The sequence below is a fragment of the Lepisosteus platostomus genome, chromosome 28 (genome assembly GCF_059453375.1).
Source record: "Lepisosteus platostomus isolate fLepPlt1 chromosome 28, fLepPlt1.hap1, whole genome shotgun sequence".
Taxonomy (NCBI): Eukaryota; Metazoa; Chordata; class Actinopteri; order Semionotiformes; family Lepisosteidae; genus Lepisosteus; species Lepisosteus platostomus.
The window spans coordinates 572,006-598,804 of NC_142638.1; the positions used below are offsets into that span (position 1 = coordinate 572,006).

At 51.2% G+C, this 26,799-nt stretch overlaps 2 protein-coding genes across 7 annotated transcripts in view; both read left to right on the forward strand.

The window, feature by feature from the left end:
• The first annotated feature begins 465 nt into the window (after positions 1–465).
• LOC148638511 (uncharacterized) lies at positions 466–12,086 on the forward strand. Its single transcript, XM_088623046.1, has 12 exons — positions 466–671; positions 1,515–1,648; positions 2,301–2,471; positions 3,109–3,159; positions 3,822–3,894; positions 4,794–4,858; positions 5,804–5,843; positions 6,187–6,232; positions 7,954–8,085; positions 8,554–8,689; positions 9,436–9,563; positions 9,879–12,086. The coding sequence occupies exons 2-12, from the start codon at positions 1,523–1,525 to the stop codon at positions 11,203–11,205; spliced, it is 2,295 nt and encodes a 764-aa protein (XP_088479172.1). The 5' UTR covers positions 466–671; positions 1,515–1,522; the 3' UTR covers positions 11,206–12,086.
• Positions 12,087–14,167: 2,081 nt separating this feature from the next.
• adam11 (ADAM metallopeptidase domain 11) overlaps positions 14,168–26,799 on the forward strand; it is a 49,407-nt gene continuing 36,775 nt past the window's right edge. For 3 of the 6 annotated variants that reach the window (XR_015930994.1, XR_015930995.1, XM_088623044.1), the window contains exons 1-4: positions 14,171–16,158; positions 16,557–16,729; positions 22,467–22,543; positions 24,368–24,434. Coding sequence is in view for 4 of the 6 variants with exons in the window: in XM_088623044.1 (XP_088479170.1) it covers positions 16,101–16,158; positions 16,557–16,729; positions 22,467–22,543; positions 24,368–24,434 (375 nt within the window). In the remaining 2 variants the exon portion in view is untranslated. Of the gene's footprint in view, positions 16,159–16,556; positions 16,730–22,466; positions 22,544–24,367; positions 24,435–26,799 lie in introns of all 6 variants that reach the window. The other 3 variants (XM_088623041.1, XM_088623043.1, XM_088623042.1) reach the window with 2 other exon arrangements.

A 26,799-nucleotide genomic window follows, 5' to 3' on the forward strand; every position in this document is an offset into this window, starting at 1 on the left:
AACATTTCTCAATTTTTTCATCTGGAAAAATGTCAGGCTGAATGAAAGAACTGTTTGAGAAAACCAAATGTCTAAGGAACATTTTCTTTTATACTAAAAGGTATTATCAGGAAAAAGGCCATCTTTTTTAGTAGAAGGGGGCACAGATATTCTATTGACCAGTTAAAGTAATTTTGCCGATTGTTATCAGCTTCTCATCCCCAGGGCTGTGCACCAGAGGGTCTGCTGTGTGGGGTCTGTCTGGGAACTCGTACAGTATGAGCTGTACCACTGAGACACATTCTTTGCAGCCCTCTGTCTGGTGCGATTCTGGACTTACATGCATGTGCCTGTTCACTGCCTTCTGAGCCCTGGATGCCAAAGACGATCTCTGCTCATCCCACAGGCGTGTCACAACGGGGGTGTCACTTACAACTGGTATCCACTCCATCGATGGCCCCCCTTCTTGCAAGAAATGCGACCTCCGCCGCTCGGCGTGTCCCCGCCGCCGCGCCGTACCGCCGCGGAGGCCGAGTCTTTGTTGGTCGGCGCGCTGGCCGGACTTTCAAACTCCCGGCTGGGGAGCGAGTGTTTGGGAAGCCTTGGGAACAAGGAGGGGAGAGTCCCTGAATCACGAAACAAAGCTTCTTTCCTGCACATATAAACAAGGAGTTGGACACCTTAAGGAACCGGTGAGTTGGAAGCGTTTTAAATGATTTCCAGCGGCGTAACTCACTTGCGCGAAGAGCTCGGCTGTTCTAGCCGTTGGTTTACTGGGGCAGTGTTTGTATGTAACGGGCTGTTTTTACTTGAGTTTTCGGCCTTTTCACTTTGTTTGGAGAACGTGTTGTCACTGGTATATGAAATAATTTTCAAAAATGGAAAAGGAGCTTAGCTTTCTTAATTGAAAGGCAAGCTATCGTCTGCCCGGATAGCGGTGGCGTTATTTTGGAGAGAGATATGATTTTTAATTGCTCCATTTCGCTTATTTAGTAGCCCGGGGCGGTGAGAGGTTCATGCTGAGTGCCGAGATTGATATTTCTAAAAGGATATTTGTATAACGAATGGAAAAGGTTACTGTTTTGTTTGGCTTGGCAGATGGAGGCCATGTTTGTGTGTTTTTGAATCTGATTAGAGCTTTCGGAAGGACTGTTTTTGTGGCCGTTGTGATTATACTGTAAGTGGTATTAAGACTGTTGGTAAAACCGATTTTCTTTAGCCCTGTGATATTTTTACTTTCTATTGATGAGAGTTTAGATAGATAGATAATACTTTATTAATAGATAGATAATACTTTACTTGGTTACAGTGTCGGTGGTGTCGAGACCTGCAGGTGTCTGGACTTTAAGGTCTCTTTTAATAATAATTATGCAGGCGCTCCGGTTTCCTCCTGCAGTCCGAAGACACGCCGCAACCTGGATCACTCATTGGCGCGCTTGAGTGTCTGTGTGCAGCGGGGGGTCCTGGCCGTCACTCTGGGGGTGTGTTGCACTGGTTGTCCCCAGCAGTGAAGGGGCTTGTCTGTGATGCTGCAGGGCTGGCGATGCAGCGCCTGAAGGAGGAGCTCTCTCCTGGGAGCCAGCCCCTGGCCGGGAAGACCTTCTACCTGGACGGCCTGAAGAGCAAGCACGCCGCCCTGCTGGTGGAGGCCATCGGACGCCTGGGAGGGGTACGGCGCAGTCGAGTAAACCCTGCCTGGCTCGTTTAGAGCACCGAGGTGGGGCTGATCCCCCAGCAGCTCCTGCAGAGTGAACCTGTGGGCTTGACCGCAGGGCACAGGCTGCGTGTGCATCAGCGTCACTGTAATGTTGTTACTGTGTATATATTAGAGAAAAAAGCAGAGGCTAACCGAGTCGAATGCCGGCCATGTAAAACCAGCTCACATTTTCCCATATAGTTCCGTATTCGTTACAGGTGGTTTCGTCAACCACAGGGGCATCCAGAAACCTCACTCGCGGGTCAGACGAGGGAAGGTATACTTGGGCCTCGCAGGTTACTTTAAACTGGTGTTTTTCTGCAGGTCCCAGCAGTGACGGTAAGCTGGGAAGTGGCCCAGCCTCCAAAGCAGCTGAGCTTCTCACCTGAACCAACAGGTTCCATTAGAACTTGAAGATGGGAGAGTCTGAGTTTAAGGCGACGGTTAAAAGCCAGCCTCTCTGCGTGTTTCGGAAGTCCCCATGCTGATCCAGCCTTCTGACAGGAGCTGTGGCACTGTAGTGTGGCACCCTGGGCCTCGGGCCCAGCGGTTTCCATAGCGACTGCTGGGGCTCCTCAAGCAGGCCTGCTCATGGCTCCTGCTCATGTCTGTTCTTATGTTCCAGAAAGTCGAGAGCTTCCTCAGTAAGGATGTCAGTTTCGTGCTGTCGGGCAGCAGGGAGGCGCGAGGGGACTGTGGCTCCCAGCCTGCAGCGGGGACGGCGGCCTGCTCCAAGAACCCCGCACGCAGGAGAGAGGGGCGGGCGCGGGGCAGCCAGCGCTCTGTGGACAGCGTGGTAAGGCATGGCCGCTCGCGCTGTCTTCAGAGTCCCTGCAGGAGACAAATGCCTGCGCTGCACGGCGGAGAGCTGCCAGTTCTGCTGCGTGTGAAGTGGTTTCAGTGTCTGTTACCCACCTGCAGGGAAACTGGGGGATAGGCAGCATTCAACACTCCCAGAAGTCCACGCGACAATAAGGGTGTCGTTGTGTAGAATGATACTGTAAATTGAGTTCAGGTTTGGCCACTCACACCCGAGGTGAGATTTACACAACGTGAAGGACAGTACGTCTTCTAAGCAGTAAAAATAGTCTGTGGAAGTTAAATAGTTGTCTTTTTTTTGTATGCTTTCTGTATGTTTTTTATGTAATACAACCAAGGTTAGACAGACGATGAGGAACTGGCACAGTAGTGGAATGGAACTGCCATCAAAGCCTGAACATGGAATAAAGTAACAGACTGGCAGTGAGCCCTAATTACCTACCGCGTTAGTGGTGCTAACTGTGCGCTTCCATTGGCCAACACACCCATTCTCTCACGGCTGAGTCCTAGTGCTGCAGCTGTCTCACAGGGCCTCTGTGAGGGACACTGTGTGAGGCGTGATGTGCATGAGGGAGCTGGCTGTCTGCTCCGCCTGACTGCTGCTGTCCTTGCAGGTCTGTGGCAGCCGAGGAAAGGTGTTACTGGGGAAGGTGATCCGGAACAGTGTGAGTACAGGGGCCCACGGACGTGACTTCTGTGCATCTGTATCTGGAATTACAGTGATATAAAGTGATCCCAAAACGACCTGTCCATGCATTCTTTACCTTCATGCAGAAATTATAGTGATCCTGCACAGTTTAATCTCTAGTTTGGGTAAACCAGTATAACGTTGTCAGGTTTGTGTTGAGAAATCCCATAGCACTCTTGCGTCGTCTTATGCAAAAATAGCAGGTGCATTACTTAAACCATCAGAAATTAGCAGGAAGTGTGATAGCATAACATAAAATTCTAAAGCTTGATCAAAACTACTGCTGCAAAAAAATCTGTAGTTTTTTCCTCTTTTGTGAGAAGATCTGTGGCTTTTCCTGACACCCTGCACAGCTCAGTAGGTATTTAGGGAATGTGCCAACATGGGCTGAGAGCCTGGTGGCCTGTGATTTAACATCATCCCGTGTCTCTCGCTGTGATTCCTTCTTCCCACACGAGTGTCAAATGTATGTCGGACAGTATGTGTCCGTTGGGGTGTAGAAACCCAGCTCTGTAAGTTATTGCACTGAGATGTAAAGATGTCTGCATCTGTCCTGTTCACTCAGTAACAACAGTGTCTGGATAATAAGGCTCCAGCATGGTGATGGACACACGGGCTGACTGGCTTCTCTCTCTGCAGGAGGAGCACAGCGAGGGCAGCAGTGTGCTGGCCCAAGCCCGCTCATGGGCCGTCAAGATTCTGCACGTCGACGGTATCCTTCAGTGACATCTCTGTTGGTGTTGGGGAGGGAGGCAGGTTCTTTTCAGAACCTCGCTTTAAATTGACCTTGGCTGCTTCCCCTTGGAGTTTAATCATTTACATCGGGTATTACCATTCCATGTTCACTCTTAGGTCCTTCAGAGATGATAGATTCAATCTTTCTTTATCTGGGCCTAGACTTCGGGTTGTCTGGATTTAAATAAATGCAGAGTTCCCAAGGTATTTTTGAAACGAACGATTAAGCAGAGACTCAGAAAACTGGTTCAGTTGTACTAGTTAAACATGACTGATCCAATGAAATCACTCAAGCACACGACTAGCTTGTGTACATCTTAGAGAGCCCTGATTCAGGGACTCACCAGTATTGGTTGTCAGCTGGGGTACTAGACAGCAACACACTTGCATCTGTTACTGCCTGGATCCCTAGAGAGCCACATTTGACAGGACAGATCCTTCCTGCTTCCTCCCTGGTCTTATTGCAGTGATGTAGACTGCCCACTTGGTGGCAGCATAGGGCCATCTCACAGTGACGACGCGTATCCAGGCTATGTAGCACACCCCTCCCATAGCTCTCTCTTCTGGACCCATCGTACAGATTGATCGCTATATTGGATTTGCTGATCAATAAAGTAATTAAAATGCTGCTGTTTGAATTTTGCATTCCAGGGGGTTGGAAGGACCTCAAGCTGAGTAGCCTGGTGTTGGGTTCGCAGTTAAACAGCGTATTGAAAAATTAAAATCGTCCTCAGTACTTTGAGAAATTCCCCATAAACGTTACTGAATACCGCACTTTAATGTCAAACTTGGGGTTCTGCTTGAAAAAGATGCTAACATTTTTGCAATCTCTTAAAACACAGACTCCATGTCTGTGCCTTAACTTTGTGTTTCCAGACTTTTTGGCCTACGTTGAGCAGGGCCGTGCGGGGAGCTTTCAGTTCAGGAAGGGGAAGCCGGAGGTAGGCTGTGGTGGCCAGGCGTGGTGAATGAGCAGTGGGGCAGGTGTTGGGTGAGCTTTGAGTCAGGAGGGATGCTGGGTTAGGAGGGAGATCAGGATATAAAATCGGACCTGGAGTCCTTCAAGCCTTCCAGGTACATTTCCATGGGGAATTCATTTTAAAATTATTTACATTTTTACTGTGGTAATTAGTTTGACTGTGTAACTAAAATTAGCTTCAGAATGAAAAAGCACGTTGAATTGAGCTTTGTGTTTTTTAGAGAGACTGGTTTTCCATTCTTAAGCAAGTGATCTTCCAGCAAGGCATACTTGGACTGGATCATACGTTAGACTCGCTCAACGTACGCGTTTTGTTTGAAAGACTCGTTTCAGTTCTCTGTGATGGAAACCAGTTGTTAACTGACAGATGGCTTAAACTGTTTAATCAGCCCTGATCTAGTTACAATGAAAGCTCTCATTTTGATGGAAAGAGATACAATTTCAGCTATAACAATGGTTATATTTGCTGTGTTGTGCTGATCTTTGTGGGTCTTGTCAAGTTGACCTTTCCGAAGATGTTTGAATGATGAAAGAATCCATCTAAGGAGGAACAAAACCACAGCTTTCTGCTGGAGAAATGAAGACGGTACAGAGCTCCTTTTACCTCCACAAAACCAAGCTGTGCTCTGTACCCAGCTGCTGGGGGGGGATTCTTTCAGACCCAGCGTCTGGACGGCCCAGAGCAGGGCCGCAGGGTTCCATAGCAGCTGAGCCAACAGGTTCCGACAGACCCTGAAGATGGGAGAGTCTGAGTCACTTAAACGCAGTGGTGAAAGGGCAGCCTCCCTATGTGTTTAGAAAGTGCAAACAAACAGCTGAAATTAAAGCTTGTTTTAGTGGTTTGGCTAGTTAGGTTCTGGGACCCTGGTCTGCCCAGCCTGTAATGGTGCTTCTTCTCCTCTTACAGAAGACTGTGGCGCCAGGCCCTGCCGGCCGTGTCATCAAAGGTCAGACTCGCCAGCGCTTCCCGGGAGTTCGATTGTGAGCCAGACAGGAACATTTCGATTGTTTTCTTTCCAGAATGTTTAAGTTGGAATTTGTCTTTATTGTCACTGCCTACTTTTTACTTTCAGAGAGTTTATTTAGTTTATTTAGAAAGCAATGACTTGCATTTATGAACTTGGAAGTCCTTAGAGGTTTTACAGTCTTTATGTATATACAGTTGTTTTGTTATTGCAGTGAACTAAAATCAAAATACTGAAAGGTTTCCAACAGGCCATAACCCAAACCGTGGTCAGGACTGTGAAGAAAGTGCAGGCAGTTTTTGATTATTTTTTTCTTCTGGAACAGCTGGAAGGCTCAAGCAGCCCTTTGTGAAAGTCGAGGACTCCAGCAGGTGAGTGGTCCGTGGGGGAGGGAGGGCAGATGGAGCTCAGTCTCCAATCGCCCGGTATAGTGTCCCCCTAGCTGGAGAGGGTCACCAGCCAGCAGCGCCTGGGAATCCCACAGATAGAGACCTTCCCAGCCTCATTCTCGCTGACGCGTTTAGCAGGCTGGTGTCAGTAAAACTGCAGGTGCAAAGCAGCTGCCCTTCAGTCACTGAGAAGTGTGAAATTGTAAGGGGATAACTCAACAGATCTCGCAGTGAAGTGGTTTCTCTGCACTCAGGTTTGTGTGTCAGGGAGAAGGAGAAAAGCTGTCGCAAACTTTAACACTTGCAAGGGTTAGAGAAACATTTCAGTGAAGACAAAAGCCTTCACTGTTCAAAGCTCTTTTGTCGGTGAATGACAGTGTCACAGTTCACGTGCTGTGTGCTGTTTTGATCATCATTCTGTTTCTACATGGTGTTTTCTGCACAACCTACGCAGAAAAATGCGTTGTTGCATCAGGAATGAAATGGCCTTTATATTCATCAGGAGTTGACCGGGTGTTTGTCTGAGGTTTGTGGGTTTGTCTTCCTGGGACGGGAGTAGGATTCCAGTAAACTCCAGCTGACCCTCCTCCTGAAAGAAATCCATCCCCCTGGGTGTAACCAGACTCAAGAACCTGAAATTGGCCAGCAGCTGGTATTAAGCTTTAATCAGCACGCGGGCATGGGGAGGCGGGCGTGGTGGGGGAGCCCGCCTGTAGAGGCCTGCTGGGAGGAAAGCGACGCTCCCGTTGCAGCGCACCTGCCACCTGTCAGAGCAGTTTGTAAATTGCATCTTTTTTTAATGAAGGGCTGTGGAGCGGGGCCAGGCAGGCTGCTGGCTGTGTGGGGGTGCCCGTCGCCCTGCCTCCCTGCAGCTGTTCCAGACGATAGACCAGCGGGGCTGTGGGGCGACGGCTGAGGCCCTTCCTCACATCAGAGAAGAAGGGTTTGGCTCCAGAAAGCCCCCTTCCAGAAGAGGTTTCCATTCCCACCAGCTCTTTTGTTTGAAGTCAGTTAGGCTGCCTTAGTGAATGAAGCACCTGCAAGACAATATTCCACTGTCTGCAATGCTGCCCAAAAGCCAAAGGCTAAAGAAATAAAACTCAAGCCATCTCTGCCCTTGAGAAATTCTATTCTGTAGTCGGTCTGCCAGCCCTGGTGCCAGAGTGCTTGCAGGATTTCAGGTTCTTGAAAACTGAAGCAACATGACAGAGGCCCGATGCCATTTATTGACTTATTAGTCCTAGTTCCACCTGTTTTAGGTCTTTAGTTCTTGAACTTTGAATTCCCTATGAGACCTGTTTGGCTGTAGCTGTCCAGGGCAGCTCTGAGCAGCTTCATTGAAAGGTTTCCAAGTCATTTGAAGTTTAGCTTGAGGTTGACCCAGACACATGACCCATCAAGTTCTCTCTGTGATAATGCTTTGTGTGTCCAGCACATTCATTATGTCGACCCTGACAATTATCAGTAAAAAAATAACCTTAGCTCATGACTGCTTAAATGCTGCAGAAATGTAGTAAGCTTGTACCGGTTTGCTTTTATAGCACAGATCTGCTGGGCATCACATCTCTGTGTAGCAGGTCTGAATTGGGTTCAGTGCCACATTATTGTCCTGCTCTTCCTCATTAAATTAGGGAAGAATATCCGCTGGAGTGATCGGTGTGTGTGGGGTGATGGCCACTGCCTGTATTGCTTGATGTTTTTAGGTGCTACAGGCCTTTGTACCAGCATTTCGTCAGCTTTCCTGAGCTGGACTTCACCCGACCCGACCGGTTCAGCCCCTTTGTTTCCCCACTGCCGCCTGGGAAGGAGGAGGACTGTGAGCAGAACAGAGTCAAGTAGGTATCCCAGCAGTCATGCTGGTGGCTTTGGAGTTTTCAGAGTGCCACAATGTCCCATAGGGTAAGCATATTTAATTGTAAAAACTGTTAAAAGACTTATCAAATCTTTCAAAGCTTAAATACAGCACATCTGATGCTCAGTGGCAATTAGGAGAACTGTGCAATTTCCCATTGCATTTGGGAGGCTCAGCAGCTGATTTCCATCTCTGGGCAAACAAGCCTTTTTCTTGTGCTCACTGGGAGCTTTGGGGTATTGTTACCAGCATCGTTCCTAAAGTTTCTCATTAAATTTCACCTCAAGACCTTATAGTTTCCGTTGTTCTTCGAATGGACGGTGAGCCGTTTGAAACATTAAGCTCCCAGCAGCCAGATGAGCGTGGTGACCCGGAATGTCAGCTCCCAAGCTGTCCAGGGACTGGCTTGGCTGGCCACTGTAGCTCTTGTCCCTTGTGTCCCCTGTCCCAGGAATGAGAGCCGGGCCCTGACCAGCAGTGAGGGCCAGCGGAGGCCGGGCCCTGCGGTGGCCCCTGCAGTGGGGGCCCGCCGGCCGCAGCGGGGGTTCTGCGAGTGCTGCCAGCAGACCTTCCCGGGGCTGAGTGAGGTGAGCCGGCACACCACTGGGGTCTGAGCGCGCCACACTCGGTCCCTCCTCCGGCCGCTGGCGTCGAGGGGCATCACCTCGGCCTCCCCGTCTGCCACACAGCAGCAAAGCACACCCCGCCGTTCCGCCTGTAGACCCGACCGCCACAACCAGGGCAGCCGCCGCAGCAACGGAAGAAAGATCAAAGGGGAGAAATTCATTCATTCAAATGCTGGCCATTTTAAACTTTCCCATTTGTAATCTATATGGTAATTTCCTGGAAAGCGAGCAGGCAAGATTATATCCTGAAATGTCAGATTGTCTGAATGCCTCAGAGTGTAAGGTGCTGGGAGGCTGGCAGGGTGTTGTTGTTAGGCTGCTCTCCAGTAGATTATATTATTACAGCATGTTTCCACTGCTGCCAATGACGGTGCATTAAAATTGCAGTGTTGTCTTAATTTCTGCTCGTGTATAATCAGTGCTCCCATTTCCATGGTGTCAACGCCAGGCTTCTGTGTGAGCATCTGCATCAGGCTCTGCAGGTGTTTTGTGCTTGATGTTTTATCAGTTATCCATTCATTTTTTATAAAAAAATTACAAATGTATTTGTAAAAGTGTCCAGTTGTGATGTTGGGCCTTGGTGTCATTTTTTCCTCTGCCGACAGATCTTGAAATTGTCAAGAAAGCTCGTGTCCCCTGTATCACTTCTAGATGTGTAGCTCCTCTTAAAAGGGCAGAAATATGAATGACGCCCGTTTGCTCTGCAGCACCTCCAGTCTGAGCAGCACAGGCTGTTTGCCCAGGACTCCTCTCACTACAGCGTGGTGGACAGGCTCATCTCGCAGATGCTTCCAGAGTTTGTGGAGAGTCAAGTCCATCACAGTCAGCTGATGAGGTCAGGGTGACTTCTTCACACACAGATACAAGTCCTTTGTAGAAGGAGCAAATGGCATTGCCTGTGTAAAATATACAAGATCCGTATTCCACCTGTAACACTTGACAAGTATTGGATGGATGTATTTGCATGCTGAATTGTTGTCAATTAAGATTCAATTTAGGCTTTTGCCATATTAGACCATCCCCCACTATGTAAGGCAGTATCCATGTAGCCAAAGTCTTCTGACGGTTTGCTTCTTGTTTGATAGAGGAAGCCGTATATTGTGGCTCCACAGGAAATGGCTCATGTGTTTTTTCATCACTTCCTGTCCAGGGTGGCTTCCCCCCCGGCAGGCTGCCTGGAGCCGCCCTGCGAGCTGACGCAGGGCAGCAGCGAGGCGGAGCGGCACCTGGAGGCCCTGCTGTCCCTGCCCGGTGCGCACTGGCCCGAGGACGGGCCCGGGGGGAGCCTGCTGCCAGCCTGCGGCGCTGGAGCCGCTTCCCCGGCACCCGAGGCCGGCAGGGCCACTCCCACCGGCCCGCGCCTGGAGCCCGTGCAGCCCCGAGAGGCAGAGGCGCCGGAGGAAGACGAGCCGCAGCAGGGGGGAGCGAGAGATTCCAGGCTCGGCGCAGAGCCGGAGCACTCGGAGCCAGGAAAGCCAACCCTCTCTGTCATCCCTTCTCCCCGAAACCTCCGGAAGCGCCAGAGGTCAGCCAGCACAAGCCCCAGGGCTAGGAAGATCCGGAGAACCTCCCCGATCCACGGATCTGACCCCACCTTCAACTGCCCGTCCGCCGTTCATCACGTGGACGACGAAGAGCGATCCCCTCGTCTGCGCCTCTCGACACCGGCCGGCGAGGTCGTTTCCGGGCTCCAGCAGCAAGACCCTGCCTCAGCTAGTGGGCCGCAGGATATGGCGGCTTCTGCGGTGGATAAGCGGGAACCAGCCAGGGCACCAGCTCATGAAGACGGCAGCCCATCGGGTGCCATCCTAAATGAGAAAAGCCATGCCAGCTGTCGGGCTCCACTCTGTGAGTGTCATGTTTGGTTCAGTCAGTCCCACAGTCCCTCGACGGAAAAGGGACAGAATCCGGCTGTCCCACAGACGCTCCTGGGATACGCGGGGCAGGGTATTTCTGCGTGTTTCGGGGCTGTTCACCCTAGGCTCCTTGAAGAACAGTGTCCTTCACCATTTCTGCCCACTCGCTACCAGCCAGGCTCTCAGGACCTCGGCCCAGTGCCGAAGGAAAGGGAGGTCCGGACTGTGAGCCGGCAGCAGTGCGCCTCTCTTGGTTTCAGTGCCCTTGCCCTCCCCCCGTGCCCTGCAGACCCTCCCTCGTCCTGTCTCTCGAGGGCAGAGCAGGTGCTGGGCTCCTGCGTTCCCCACCTGCAGTCCTTCTCCTCCGAGTCAGACTGGGACTGCGGCCTGCTCTCCCAGCTGGGGGCCCCTCCAGTGGCGAGGGAACAGGGGGCGCTAGACCTGGAGGTGCTGCGGCTGACGTGCGCCGGGGTGCAGGACAGCGGGTACGAGGCGCGGCTGTGCTCTGTGCTGCTGTCCGCCGAGCTGGAGTGGGCTGCGGGCGCCGGCAGTGCCGCGGCGCGCTGTGGCAGCCAGACCGACCCGCTGGGCTGCAGAGCGCTGGAGGCCGGGCCTGTGTGACCCGCCGGCCCGGCGTCGCAGCGGGAGGGGTGATCCAGGAGCTTGCTCTCGCCCGTTGGCCAGCTCTGTCAGTCCTCAGGGCCTCCGAGGGGTGTTTCATCTCCTAGAAGCTCGTTCGCTCAAGGCTGCAGGGGTGGGAATACAAATCAGAATTCTCACTGATGCAGCCAACCAGCTTCTGTTGACATCATAATGCCAAATACTGAACTGTTAACAACTTATTTAGATAACTGAGATTTATGGTATTTTTTCAGAATTTCAGATTGTTCTAGACTCCACTATTTTTTCTTATTCACCACTTGTAAATGCAAGATTCTTGCTCTTGTCTCAGGGAGAGGAAGTCTTTATTTATCCTGTTGCCCAGCAGGAAGGGTGCTCTCTTGAGTCCTGCTGTGGGTTTTCGGTCACATAAGCTCCCTCTGCCTAGCAGGTAGGTGTGGGCGTGCTGGTTGCAAAACCAGAATTAAATTCCTCAAGATCTTGACTCTGCTGCTCTTGCCCCAGAGACCTGTGTTTAGGAGGGATGAAACCTTGATGTGAAGGGTGGCTACACAGTTCCCCAGGCAGTACCTTCTGCAGAAAACTGGAGAAATGGTTTCACTCCTAAACAGTTTCAGACTAGCATTAGTGTGCTACCTTTGTATTCTCTTGATATTGGCTGAATTGCCAGCTGAGGAAGTCCTCAGTTTTGCACTGGATTAGTATTGGCCGCATCAGGGAACAGCGGTGTGGTGATGTGTGTTGGTGTATACACACCGTTGGAACAGCTCTAGCTTTTTTTTTTATGTACTGAAGACTTTTAAAACTAAAGTGTTTTGTATTTCAGGTAATTTAATTTTATTTTGTGGTTTTTATGAAAATAAATCTGTCGTTATGTTTAAGTGCTGTGTCGAGTGTCTCCGAAGTGGACAGCCGTGTCCAGTGAAATCTGCTTCGACGAGCCCACCAGAGCTGACTGGCCGTTTCATCTGTGAGCCTGTTGCAGGAGCTTGCTGCAGTTTAAATGACATCTTCGTTCAGTTAGTCCTCCTTGCTCTTGGCTCCTGGTTACTTACGTGTGTAACCATATTCTGTTTAACAAGCTGCATCTCCAGACATATGTCCTGTTATGAAATAAGCAGCATGATTGCAACCCTTCATACTGTGAGAGAGAGGAGACATGATTTGATGTTTTGGCATTATCATATCCCCTCCAGTGAGGTAACTGAACAGGTGTAATGTCTCTCATCGTGAGGGAGAAGGAGATGAGTGTGGGCCAGGTCCAGACTGGGGATGCAGGGCTCTGGCCTCAGTGGCTGCTGGGCTTGGTTTCAGCCCAAACCATCAAAGCTTCCAGTTTCTTCCCAGATCAATAGTGCACTGATCCTCTGGGTTTCATCTGCTGTGTAGTCCGTTCCCTGTTCTCTGGAACCACGGCTGGCTGTAGGACATTGATCTCGTTTGGAATGCGGCAGCGTGTAGATCTGAGTGTCACTCTCCTGCCCCTGCCCCTGCCCCTGCTCCTGCTCCTGCCAGACCCTCCTGGAGCTGAACTGAGTTCTTTTTTTCTCTTGCAGACCGGACTCACTCATGGGATCTTGAGGTTTCGGGTCTGTGTAACAACTGCCTAGCGAAATTAATTAACTTTCTCCTTAATGGTCCCAAAGCTCCTTGTTAATTAACAGATGAGACATCGGGGGCTTGTCGTCTAGGAGGGTGACGGTCCGAGTCCTGCACCTCCTTTTCATGAGGCAGACAGTTTCCTGCCTCCTGTCCTGTTTCCTTCTCGGCTTCGACTCCCTGGTGCGCTGCTCAGGCCTGTGGGCACTGGTCCAACGTACACCTGCAGCCGCTGTCAGCGGGAACACCTTCACGGACCTTGGTGAGCTTCAGAGAAAACCCTGCGAAACAGCCTGGGAAACCACAGCGACTCAGGACCTGGGTTCTACATCTCATCTGAAGGACGGCGCCTTTTTACAGTGTGGTGCCTCCATGACTATACCGAGGCATTGGGACCCACACAGACCGCAGGGTGAGCGCCCCCTGCTGGCCCTACTGACACCTCTTCCAGCAGCAGCCTTAGACCTCCTGGGAAAAACTCCCATCCAGGTACTGACCAGGCTCCCACTGCTGAGCTTCAGTGGGCTGCCAGCTGAGAGGGGCAGGGTGATACGGCTGCTGGCGATGTCCAGCACAGATGGAAACGATTGGGACAAATTCCAAGATAACACTGCAGTACACTGCGAAGGCTGGGAGCTCAGTGGCCAGCTCTCTAATGGGCCTCAGCCTTACACAGCTAAAGCAGTGCGTGCAGAAATCGTTGGGCGCCATTAAAAAGAAAGTGGGGGATAAACATGTCCAGTGCAATTCCAGATCGATATAACTGCCAGCTCACCATTGGGTTACGGGCAAGTGTTGCACTCTGTCTGCCAGCCATTATCCACTCTCAGCCTCTAATGTGTGCATTAGCCTGTATTATGAACTCTTCCCAGGCAGATCTGAACGACCAGATCTGTTAAATCAATAGCCTGGAAATGTAACTGTAATACTTTCTGAACTACAAACTGTGTGATTGGAAACCCGAGTACTTCTGTCTTTCCGCTGCTCATCCAGGAAAGATGTTTGGATAGGGAGGCACGTCTTAATGTGTCCCATGATAACCAAGTTGTCCGCCACATCTATTGGGTTTTCTTTTGCGTAGTGAAACGAAGTTAAAACTGGTAGAGTGGAAATGGCGCAGTGCCCAGATGGAGTCTCTGGGGGTGCTGTTTAAACTGCTGGCTTTGAAGAATATGAGTAAAGATGCCGCACAGACTGCAGGAACGTTGACCCCATCACAATGTTTTAACTTGCCGAGAGTGGGTTTCGTAGATGAGTACTGTTCTATCTGCTCCTGTTAGCGCTCTTCAGGTGTTCTGTGAAATACACAGCGACGACCACAAGTATTTAGCAAAACACTTAAAACTTCAGCCGGTTGTGTGCCTCTGCTTCACAACTGTTAACTAGGAAAACAGGTGCCGTTCGGACAGTTTACCGTTTATTTCTGTGAGCCAGAGCCGTATCGCCCTGCGCCTCTCAGCTGGCAGCCCACTGCAGCCCAGCAGTGTGAGCCTGGCCAGTACCTGGGTGGGAGACCCCTGGGGAAGCTGAGGCTGCTGCTGGGAGAGGTGTTAGTGGGGCCAGCAGGGGGTGCTCACCCTGCGGCCTGTGTGGGTCCTAATGCCCCAGTATAGCGACGGGGACACTGTACTGTAAAAAGGGGCCGTCCTTTAGATGAAACGAAACCGAGGTCCTGAGTCTCTGTGGTCATTAAAAATCCCCAAGTGTCTCGAAAAGAGTAGGGGTGTTACCCTGGCGTCCTGGCCACATGCCCCCCTGGCCTTCACCAGCCATCTCTCCTAATAACCCCCCTCTCTGACCTGGCTTCATCACTCTGCTCTCCTGCCCACGGACAGCTGGCGTGGGGGAGCGGACTGGGGGTGGTGGAGAGGATCCCCATTACCTGGAAAGTGCTTTGAGTGGAGTGTCCAGAAAAAAGCGCTATATAAGCAATAACGAAAGACTAACTAGGAAACATTGTACATTTCAAAAATGACCGGCGCCACTGCAATTCTGGGGCAAGAGAAGTTAAGGCGAGGTCCTGGCTAAGAGCAGATCCAGATTTGTGCTTTGGCCTCCTGGTACGATCTGACCTGTTACCTTTCAGTTTAGGGGGCGAACTAAGTTCTCTGCTGGGCCGAGGGGCGGTGGGAGGAGAATTCAGCCCTGCAGTGAGTCTCCCCCTATAGGCGAAGCTGTATAAATGCACCGAGTGAAATCGGTGAATAGTTGATTTACCACTATTCCGTACTGCTGCACCAGGCCCGCTCAGCATTGGAGACAAACTCGCAGCAGCGCTCCGCCTGTGAGTCTTTGTTAACAGCACAGGCTTCAGTGCCGTCTGCGTGACGGCGCCATTCTCCTTCCTTGCCCGCGTGTGGACGCTTTCACTGCCAGCTGCAGGGTGGGTGCCGCAGTCTCGCCCAGCTGGTTCGTGTCTCTTCATTGTTACCGGTGTGGACGTCGGGGATACCTGTAACAGAAACACGAGGTCGTGTTTCAGGCTTTATTGTGTACAGCGCCGAGACGCTTTCCACGCTGCTCCGCGGTAATAAAGGCGAATTTGGACAATGAGACCGTATTCGACCATTTGAATTCCCATCTGCTACTAGACCCACCCGGACAGGTGTCTTTCTATGCGCGGTCGCCTCCCTTTGCCCCTGTGCGCGGAGAGGAGGAGAGCACAAGCGAGGGTGCGGGACTGTAACCCCAGGGTCGCGCTGAAGGCGGACAGTCGCCGTGTCCAGACGCAGGAGTCACGTCTTCTTGCAATGCGCTGAGCATACAGCCTACTGGAAAACGATTCTTCAAAGTGCTTGTGTGTGTGTGTGTGGGGGGGGCGGGGGTGGTCTCTAAAATAAATACTCTGACGGGGTTATTTCTTGAACGCGAGGGGCTGCTCGCTGACACGCGCGCTGTACCCCGGCCCCGCACAGCCCCGCGCGGCGCAGGGGGAGGGCTCTGGCGCGCCCACGTGCTGCGGCCCGCAGACGGCACGGGCTCGGCTCGGCGGCAGACCCGCAGTCTCAGGAAGCAGCAGCGCGCTGCGTGCGGCACCGCCAGCACCACAATAAAAAACAAACACGCATCCCCCCATTCTCCCCCGGTTTTGTCATCGATCCGCTTTGCGTTGTTTCTCCATTATTTCAATTTTTTTTTTCAGCGAATGTAAAAAGCATCTGTGAAAAACGGGGACAATAAAACGATGTTATTCATTTTTTTGGTGATTTAATTACTATCTGCTGTGCAGAAGCCGTGATTCGTTTTAATTTTGTTTCTCAACCCACATACTAAGAGAGAGGGACTATGTGGACAACATGATTGCTCTGCAGTTCCTGGTTTTTGCTGCAGTGACTTCACGCTTGGCGCTGACAGGTAAGGTGTTGCTTTTCTTCGCAACTTTTTTAGCCGTCGTGTGTTTTTTTTTCTGCTTCGGTAATCACTTTCTGAATTCCGATAGGATTTCTTTTTTTTTTCCTTACCTAGTCATTTACACCGGATCTTTATTTTGTGCCTGGGTGTAAGGGGAACCCGATGCGGTATTTGCTGCATCGGCAGAAATTGTCTGCAGCGCATCTCGTTAAAATTTGCGGTGGTTGTTGGGGCTCCGGGGACTGAAGGCTGGAGCGGCGATTGGATTGGTGTGGGAATCGTACATTTTGGGGTTGACTTGCTTTTTTTTTTTGTCGGGGCTGCTCACGCAGTGCTTGGACCTGCGCTGGCTGCGTCGCCCTTGACTGACCGCGCGTGTGGGTCTGCTCTCTGTCCTGCAGGCTGGAGCGGCGCTGCTCCACGGCATGCGGCGCCCCGGGACTGGGCGGCCGGGAGCCGGTCTGCGGGACACGCCAGCCAGCCCAAGCGGCTGATACAGCAGAGCGTTTCGGAGAGCGAAGTCGAGGGCGAGCGGCTGGACACCAGGGTTAGAAACGACACCCGGGGCGCACCTGTAAGTCTTTTTTGTGAAGCCTCGCTAGATAGAAGCGGGAGACCAAGCCGGTCCACGCCGGAAAGCGGGTGGTGATCCTCTATAATAGTAGGGGCCGCTTGGTCAACGGAGCTGCGTCCGTCTCGTTGGGGGTGTTTTTTCACAGGGAAGGGCTGAGCTGTGAGAGGTCTCGCCTGGTAAGGAAGGGCCGCGCTCTTGGCTGCTCGCAACACTTTGCGTGGAGTCCCAGTCACCCCAGTTTGTAGTCAGGTACAACACCTCCCCAGAACACGGTCCCGGGCTCGCCTTCCCCCCCGCGCAGGTGGGCATGTGCCTTGCCCTTGTGTTGTGGCAGCAGCCCGCCGTCCAACAGCCACTCTTGCTGTTCGCCCACGCAGAGTGCTCCCCGGCCCATTTCTTTTCAAATGCCGCTTCCGCCGCCGGTGCGTGGGTTGCGCCGGCCCGCGAGTGTGGCGCTGACATTTCTTTCCCACGCTGAGCCAGCCTGCGGGAATCCCCCGCTCACGCCTCGGCTCGCTTAAACACGAGCGAAACGTTGGAGCTCAGCTCCGTGTTTTTGGGATGACAGTGCTCTGGGATAGAAAGGCACCGTTTTCCCTCGGTTTACCTCGCTTCCTGTGTACCGGTGACTCCGTCCACCTCTCAAAGCGCTTCAGGGCTGCGCTGAGCTGCGGTTGTTGCCACGATTTACCGTATGAAAAAGTCACAGAGTGAGAATACAGCGCAGCTCTTAAGTTGCTATGGTAAACCCTGTTATTATTGTAACGCTTACGGCCGACAAGCACTGTGTGTAAGAGCCGGCGTACCAGAGCGGGTGACGTCACCGCCCTTCCCTGTGATAGCAGGACCACAGCTACTGGGCTGTTGAGAGATCTCTCTTTAGCTCACGGGGCTAGGTCGCTGCAGAGAGACGCGGAAGTCCCGGGTTCGAGCCTCCAGTCGGGATGGGGCCGACCAGATGCGGCAAGGGCGCCCGCCTGAGCCCCCGTTGCGTTACATTATCATATCAGTGTTGGGACACACAGAGGCAGGGTAAGGCCAAATAAATTCATTTAAAGCAAAGTATTTTCATTAACAGTATTAACCCCCAAAATACAAAATGAGTAAGAAAGAGAAACATTGTAAATTTCATACGGTGGTAAATGGCTCATCTGCACAGTGACCACCTGACTTGAGACTCGTTCTTCAGGGCTTAGGGGGAGGAACTTTGCTGATGAGTCCAGGGCTGTTTTAAACTTGCGTGTCCAGTCTCTCAAAAAAGATTAAAAGCCATGAATGTGGAGGATGTGTTTCTGAGGGCTGTATCTGTATCTGTGTCCGTTCCCAGGTCGTAAGCTACCTGGTTCGGTCAGTGAAAGTTTTGCCGCCCTGAAGGACTGTGGTTCTGAAAGCTGCTGCTTGAGATGTAGACCCTCAGACACTCTCACTGCCCTGGCCTGGCTCTGGCAGGGGGCTGCAGCCCTGTCCTGGGGAGCACAGCCCAGCACGGCTTATAGTGAACCTGACTGAGTAACGAGTAGAGACCTGGAATGAGGGTTAATTGGTACTAATGAAGCAGATTATTGATTCGACCAAGCCGTTCACTCCCTGGCTGGAGTGAAAACCAGAAACCCGTCCCCACAGATCCCTGAGCACAGAAGGCTGCAGTCTCTCCGATTCAGACCGCAAGCGCCACCCGGTTTCATCCTGTTAGCTGAAGCCTAGCTTGCAGCCTGGCAGGGAAAGCCACGTTTCAACAAGGAAAGATATTCATTACTAATATTTATAATTTTAGTGTAATTGTAGTGTGTTTACGTCCTCCGATTTCCTGAATGTGTTTTGCAATTTTCCACACGGGTGTGTGTCTAAATTTTTAAAAGAAAAATCCTGCTTTGTTCCCTAATGTCTAGCAGTCTCATAGGCGAGTCTCCTGGTCCCGGATCAGACTCTCAGTTAACGCGCCATCAAATCAGAACTGGCGTCTCGCTGCTCCTTTATTTAAATGGCTGAAGAGTTTTAGAGGGTGAAGAGTTTATCAGCGGTGCCTGTGGATCTGGTCCTGCAGTGCGGACAGACCCCGGAGTGGCCGCGTCGGATCCAGGGCTCCGAGAGCCATCTCAATGTTTTAATTAGGATCTTATTTGTATTTAATATTTCATTCAGAGCCCTGGGCTGGGAGGAGCAGTTGGAACGTGAAGGGATGGATACCGAGCTGTTTGGGGGATCTGGGGTTCAAACTGTTCTTGCGTGATGGTGTGGTAGCGCAGAGGGCAGCACCCCGAGAGCAGTCTGAGTCAGTAGTAGGCAGCTTGAGGCAGTGCCACGAAAACAGTATGAGGCAGCACCCTGAGAGCAGTATGAGGCAGCGTGAGGCAGCATGCGCAGTGTGAGCTGCCTCAGGGCCTCTGGCATGAGCGCCCGGTATGTGCTGTACTTACAGGTCATGTGTAATAGCCTTTGTTGCTTCTCATGAACAGGGCACGCAGCCAGGGCCTAGTTTCACAGCACTTTCCTAGAGACAATAGGTACATCGATCTGTCCGCCCACTGCCTGTGCCAGTACTGCAGCTCAAGCCCTTATTGTGGTTTTGCTCCCACCTGATACCCTGTCTGGCTGAAGGTCCAGTGGGAGCCCAGTATGACACACAATTCGTCCTGCTACATACAGGGCCTCGTGCCTCCTGATCAAGTTTCACACCTCTCTGTCTCTCCTGTTACCTGCACTATAAATACTGCCCGCCCATCCGACTCTTCTCCTCCCTATCTCCGTACGTCCATCCTCGCTGCTTCTGGATCTCAGGCTCTGCTTTCATAGTTTTGTCCTGACCCACGCAGCCCGGGACAAAAGCGAGAAGGGCCCCAGCCCCTGTCCTTCTTCCCTGTGCTCAGTGACTTGCATACTGACCAGCTTAGTAGATCCCTGTGTTTCTACTGACATTCTGCTTCAGAAAGATGAACTTGGTTCTCTTCTGCTTCTGGGATCCAGAAGGAAATGTCCATCACATGGAAACAGGAGCTGTAGCTTTTTTATAACATGTCACTGGAATCTAGATTAAATAAATAGAAATAATCAGAGGAACTAATATTAATGCACACTGACTGGACAAAATATTAGGAACTCCCATTGAATACTGTACTTGCATTGGTACTATATACTTGCTTGGTGAGCAGTGAGAACAGATTGGGGAAAAAGAACATCTTTTATTTCACAAGGTTCGGTAATATTTGCAGCCCAATCCCTTCCCTTTCCTCTTGCATGGAGAGCCCAGAGACCCCAATCCACCTCTTTTTAAAGATTGGCAACACTTTTAAGATATTGATTAATTAAGCAAGTAATCTGTTGAATTAAGAATGTACTGCTCCTTCGGGTCTGAAGCATAGTTAAATTGTACTCCTAAATGTTTGCCAAATTACTTAATTTAACAAGTTGCCTGTTTAATTGATGGAATTGTTCTGTATCTTCAGACACTGGAGTGTAGCCAGGACACGTTTTGCGAGATCAGTAGCCAGGAGTGTGCGTGACTTTTTGTTTCCTGGTGTGATGCTGTTAGAATTCGGAAGTCGTGTTTCAGTGGTGTTTCTGGAGGTTCTGGAAGTGACAGTGTGGATACACAGTAATTCTAACCTGTCTTGAAAAGAGCAGGACGTCTTGGCAGCTGCTTAACAAAGATGAAAACAGACAGAAGCAGGTACAGATTAAAGAAAAAGTCCACTCTGAGACGCCATTGCTGATGAATGGGTTGTGTCCAAATAACGGACTCTGAAATGTTGTGGGAAAACTGCAGAACGACAATGAGTTACTAAACAGGGAGTTCAGCAAAACACGAGGGAACCCCCCGCCAGTCAGACGTATTTCAGAAACAGAAGGGATTCAGAGCTCAAAGGCTTTTGCGGATGCCTGCTGCATTTTTAATGTGAGAAGTGCAGGTTACAGGGAGCGCTGGCTGCCAGTTTGATTGGGTTAACAGCACATTGCTGCAGTGCTCTTCATTCTGCACACTCGGCTTAATTGCATCCAATGGCCTGGCCATCTGCTCGAGACCGCAGGAACGGTGCCAGATTGCAGTGAGCTGCACTCAGCCCTCGACGTCCAGGGTCAGGCTTGACCAGTGGGCACGCTTGTGTGATCTCTGTCACAGTGTGTCATGTTTGTGTCAGCTTGTTTGCATTGTGTGGAGTGGGGTTCCTCCCCTCTCACCCCTTAACACCCCCTTTTAGCTGAGTGTTGCTGGGGGTTGTAAAGACTGGCTGCTGCTGCCGAGACATCAGGCTGCATCTCGTCTCCTCCTGTTTTCTGCCCCGCATGCCGGTTACTCAAAAAAATGAAAACTATGGTATTGCCAGACTACTTTTAGATATTCCATCCATCCATTCTCTAATGGCTTCAACCCATGCAGGGCTGCAAGGAGCTGGGGTCTGTCCTGGAAAGCAGTGAGCAGAAGCTGGGGTATACCCTGGACGGGGTGCCAGTAGATCGCAGGGCACGCAGACACGCATACTCACGCCAGGGCCTGTTTTCCCAGAAGCCAATTCATCTCCCAGCATGTCTTTGGACTGTGATCGGAGGGAACGCACATGAACACAGGGAGAACATGGCAGCTGCACACAGACAGTGCCCAGGAATTGAACCCGGGTTCCCAGCACTGCAGGGCAGCAAAGCTCCCATGTTTCCCTTGGATATTCCTCTTATTACAAACTCCTCACAGTAACTGTGCAGAAATCCTGAAGCTTTCTGCAAGTAAATATTCACGAGGGAAGTGCCTTTCTCTTTTTGAAAACATGTTGCAAGTTGCTTTTCCTCAGGTTTTTGGTGGCCAAATTCCCCCTTTCGTCTTCTGCCCACCCCGGAGCCTGCTGTGTTTGCCGTGCAGCAGTACAGCAGTGTGGCAGTGATGTAAGGGCTGCCACAGCACCCTGTACCACCAGGCACCATCCCCTCGCATCTGGTGCCGTTTCCATGGCAATGAAGTGATTCCTGATCAGCATTAGATAATAATAACAGCAAGCAGCGATGGTGATTTTTATTTAAATCAATTTCTCCAGTTATCTTCCCAAGCTAATTGTTATTCCATACAGTCACCTCTTTGATGGAGTCATCAAGATATTAAGTGCTGTTCTGGTCCCAGTGAGAAGGGTAACCATGGCAGCGAGGGGTCCCGGGTGAGAGTCGAGGCTCTCTCAGGGCTTTCACCAGATTCCACTTTTCAAGACGTGAACTCGGCTGTTTGGGTCTTTTCGTTTCTGCCTGCCCTGCCTCAGGGCACCCAGACTGGGTGGGTGTAGGCCCGATTCGGTGGCACAGCCAGTGTCTTCATACAAAGTCGAACTGTGTGGTGTAAAACAAAATCCAGCACAAGCAGCTGTCAGGCCCTGCATGATGCCCACAAGGCCAGGCTAAAATAATGATCTGTTTGTGCCTCCTCTGTTTCGTGCTTGGAGTTGTCACTCTGTGTCAGTGCTGCTTGTTTCAATATGGCACAGCTCTGTCTGTAGTTTCTCTGACAGTGGACTCTTAGCTACCCGTGCGCTGCATGCCTCCTGGCACGCGGGAGAAAGAGCAGTTTGGTCTTTCTCTTCTGCCGAGTGTCTGAGTTGCTTGTGCAGGGGCCTGCCCTCCAGGAGGCGCTGTACTTCCGTGGAGGGGAGAGAGAGCCCCTCCTATCTGTGAAGTGCGTTTGGACCCTTTGGCTTCTCCATGGATGGAAAGAGCAGCTCTTATTTTTATCGTCTACTAATAACGCTCTCCGTCTCTCCTCCAGCCTGTCCACCTCGCCCAGGCCAGTTTCCTGGTGGAGGCCTTTGGGAAATCCTTTATCCTAGACCTGGAGTTAAACCAGTAAGTACATCTGGAGGCTTCCTTTACTGTGGCTTTTTTCCACCCTCCTTTCCCATCTAATTATAGAACAGAATTCAGGGCTTCAGGGCATCAGGGCTCTGAGACATTGGGCCCTGTGCACAGCCTACCTGCAGGCACAGAGGAAAGGAACCTTTCGCCCCAGTAATCCGATCGAGAGCAAGAGTTACTGATTGGGGACGCGTTTCCTGCGCAGAGCTGAAGAGGGCCGATCATGTTGTTGCGAAAACAGCCCTTCTTCCACAAACGGCTTCCTCCGAGTCAGCAAGCGTGTCAGCAGCCCGGGCGCTCGGGCTGTTAGTGAAAATGTGCTCTTCCTGCGGGTGGGGAAGAGTGGGGGGGGGCTAATGGAGCTTGAAGCCAAGCTGTCTGGAGGAAGACATGAATGTTTTAGAGAGAGATCCATTAGAGAGGCCGGTGGAGAGCAGGCACGTGATGTGGGCTGGCGTTGAGAGTCCGTTGGGAAGGACAGACAGCCCTCCTGCTCTTCCTGGGCTGCCTGCGTGGGTACTGACATCGCTGCGTTTTGAAGGTTAGCCAGATGTGCTTTGGAATCACCTCTACGCATTTATCTCGTTTCTTTGAAAAAAATAGAGACGGGCCAGTGTGCTCAGAAGCTGCTCATGATGGCTGTGGGTAAGGAGACATCCTCACAAAATGAGAAGACATGAAGAGAACCTTCTGGACATTTTCAGTCTTCTCCTAATGACGATGGCGGCCCAGCAGAGATTTTCCAGTCGAATTAGTGGGGAAATAGTGTGATTACTGGAACGGGGCTTGATACCTGACTCTGACAGCATTAGCACGCTGGAGAGATCAGAGCCTCCCCACGGGATAGTGAAGAAATTCTCCTTGCATTCACATTCATAGGTTTCTGTGAACCTTCCCAGCTCTGCAGACTTGAGATTCCAGCATCGCAGGCTCCGATACTGACAAGGAGTGTAGGTGGGAGTCAGTGCTCAGGGGAAGCTCCCTGCAGGAGAGGGACAGGGCTGCCCCACCGTCCTGACGCCCTGACAGGGACTGTGCGCTGTCCGTTTAGTGGCGCAGGCTGTATGTGAGCATGCTGCTGGCCAGTTCTAATAATAATCCTTACACCTACTGTATAGAGCGCTTTCTGGACACTCCACTCAAGGCACTTTACAGGTAATGGGGCTCCCCTCCACCCTCACCAGTGTGCAGCCCCACCTGGATGATGCGCCAGAGCGCTCAGCACACAGCAGCTCTCAGTGGGGAGGAGAGCAGAGCGATGAAGCCGGTTCAGAGACGGGGATTGTTAGGAGGCCATGATTGGTATTGAAATGAAATTCTGCATTTCTGCAACCCCCTCCTCCCCCCAGTTTCACCAGGGCAGGAGCTGACCTGTTCGATCAGAGATTCATCCCGGGGCTTTATTGACTGAAATAAAAGGCTCTATGTAAGTGCAGGATGTTGCTTTAAATTTTAATGCTCGAGCTGAAGTAGTGTTCAGAGTTTGTGCTGAAAGCCATTGACTAGTTGGTTCTGTATCAAAAGGGTTTTCTTACTGTACACCTCCTAGGACATGAGCCCAAAACGAGCTTCAAGCCCACTACTCCAGTCAGCTGCTGCCTCAGGGGATCATGGGAGTAACGTCACAACAGACTGTGCACCCTGTTACAGACACTTGCTCCTTAAGCTTTAAGCGGAAGTTAGCATTTAAGTGACATATTTTCTTTTTTATTTTTATTGATTGCCAGTCTAGCTCTGTTCACATTCTCCTGCTGCATTGCGGTTTGTAAACTGAAAGAGTCTTCAGATCTGTTTTGTTTTTGTTTCTCTGTGCAGTAATCTCCTGTCATCTAAGTACGTGGAAAGACAATTCGACAAGGATGGGAGACCAACGCAGACAACGGTAAGAAATTCAGGCCCTGTGGATTAACCCTCTCTGGAACTCTGCATAATTAGATTAGTCTCTCTCCCTCCAGGGTCTGTTTTCCATTGTAGTTGAAATCACAAAGGTCTCACCAGTTTATTTGGTCAAGATTACGCTTGTAATCTAATTGCCTTTACTTGGTTGTTAGTAGCCACTCGATCCAAGAATCTTGTCCAGCTTTTTTCCTGAGTATGATCATGGCTCCTGAGGTTGCCTGTGACACTGGGAGGATGGGGGCTCTCCAGGCTCAGGGTTGGTTAAGCTGGTTTGTGCTCTGTGATTGTGTTGGATCTGACTGGAATACCGACACCGCATGTGATGGGTCTCCTGGGTCACGCAGGCCACTGTGGGAGACTGGCTGGTTGTTGAACGCTGGGTGGGGTTTGTTTTCTGTCGTGGTGTCTGGTGCTTCCCAGAGGGCCGTGGCTCGGCGCTTTCAGCATGTCATGAATTGGTGGTTCTCAGCTGTATGGGACATAGAGCCAAAATGTAAATGCTTGGGCTGAAAGAGCTGCCCGTGGGACACTTTCAGAGCAGGCGGAGTGTTCTTTATGACTGTCCCTCTGCCAGCCTGCAGGAAGAGAGTGTACTGTCTGGAGTGAGAGAGGCTGGATGTGTGAACAGTTTCCAGGGATTTACCCTGACAGACCGGAGTTTAGATGAAGTTCAGAGCTTCTCCTGCTGATGGCCAGACATCCCCAGCTTTGGATGCTTCTAGAAGAAAGACTTGGAGATGTGAGTGCACATCCCCCAGACACCAAGCATTTGCTTTCTCGGTGTTTGGAAGATGGCTTTTAAAGGGACACAGAGGGAAATGGTACAGGATCTTCTCAACCTCCGGTGAGGTTTACTACCCACTAAGGGCACGGAAAAGATTCGACTCTGAGCTTAGGGCTCACTGTTGAGAGTCACCCGGATCTCTCCTGTTATTAAAGACACGCGGGGCAAACCTGGAAGCAAACTGTTCAACTGCAGGAGGGCGGTATAACAGCGTGGTACCCTGGTAAAGCCTGGAAAGGACCCTACACGCTGTGACAGTCTGGGAGGCCGGGATCTTTTAATCTTACCTGTTCCAGTGCAGGAGAACTGGCCTCACAGCTGGTCCTTCCTTATTGCTTTGTTACTATGTACACTTGCAGCACTGGATAAGCTTCCAGCTTCTACTAATGTCAGCAAAAAATGAAGCCTGACTCCATCTTTGGAGCTTCTAGCCCGCTTTCAACTTTCAAAGCTCTTTGTTCCCTCATTGTCCTTCACCTGGAGAGCAGGTGCTCAAGGGATTCAGCTCTGCCTGACGAAAGGCTGGCCTGTGCCTGCCACGCCCCGCGGATCATCTCTGAGCCACAGCCGAGCTTCATTCTGCTGGAAGTGCAGTTTCCTCGCTGGGTCAGGGCAGCCGAACTACAGGCTTGAGCAGACAGGGCTAAAGTTGGTGAAGGCTTTTTGAAACTCTTGGTCCAAAATCAGTTTCCCCACATTCTGTCACAATATTAAGTTGGGAAGCCGTCATGAAGAACTTCCAGTCTACATTTATGCTTTGCTACAAACCTTCGTGCCTTCATCGATGGTTCCCTGTCCTTTAAGCCTCCCGAGGTCACATGGTTTGGAATAGTTCCTCCTGCTAGATGCTCCTCGATTGGCTGGAAAGAACAAACCCGACATTGTTGAAATGCACATGGTCTTTTTGCCATTAAAGTGCGATCAATTTACTTTCCTACATACATTGCTCCAGTGGACCGCGATCTCCCTGTGCCTGTAACCCTCAGTCATCAGCAGCTCTGGGTCAGATGCAGGCAGCTCGGCTGCTGTCCCACCCCCGGCCCCTCACACTGCTGGAGCTCGGCACAAAGGCCCTTTCAGAGCCTCTCGCTATTAACCTCATGAGTTATTTACGGCTCCGCACTCAGCAGCTTCGTCCCAGGGCTGCTGTCGACAGACCTCCTCCAGAGGAAGGGGGCTGCTTTGCATCAATATTTCAAATGACCGAATCATGAAAGCATTGTTCTGGGTTGTACGGGAAAGCTCCGTGGCCATGCTGTGAGATAATCCTGCACCGCCTCACTTCACGATGCCACGCTGCGGCGTGCACCTGTACGTGGCCAGAGCTCACCTGAGGTGATCTGATTCTGCTTAGCTTGGCACCTTGTTCCACACCTAATGCAGCGGCTTGGCACAGTTAGGAGAAGAGCCCTTCATTTTGTGGATGTGCTGCTCACTTTACAGGTTTAGAGAAGTGCTGCAGAACAAAAGCAAACCCGTTGTATTCACTTCCTCAGCCACCGGATGGCACTGTGCACGGCAAGGCAATGAAAAACCTCAGAAAAGACAAGGGTGCATAATGCTT

Coding starts and splice junctions, on each gene's coding strand:
- LOC148638511 (XM_088623046.1), top strand. CDS start 1,523: ATGCAGCGCCTGAAGGAGGAGCTCTCTCCTGGGAGCCAGCCCCTGGCC. Junction 4,859..5,803: donor TCAGGAAGGGGAAGCCGGAG/GTAGGCTGTGGT, acceptor CTCCTCTTACAG/AAGACTGTGGCGCCAGGCCC. Junction 6,233..7,953: donor AAAGTCGAGGACTCCAGCAG/GTGAGTGGTCCG, acceptor TGATGTTTTTAG/GTGCTACAGGCCTTTGTACC.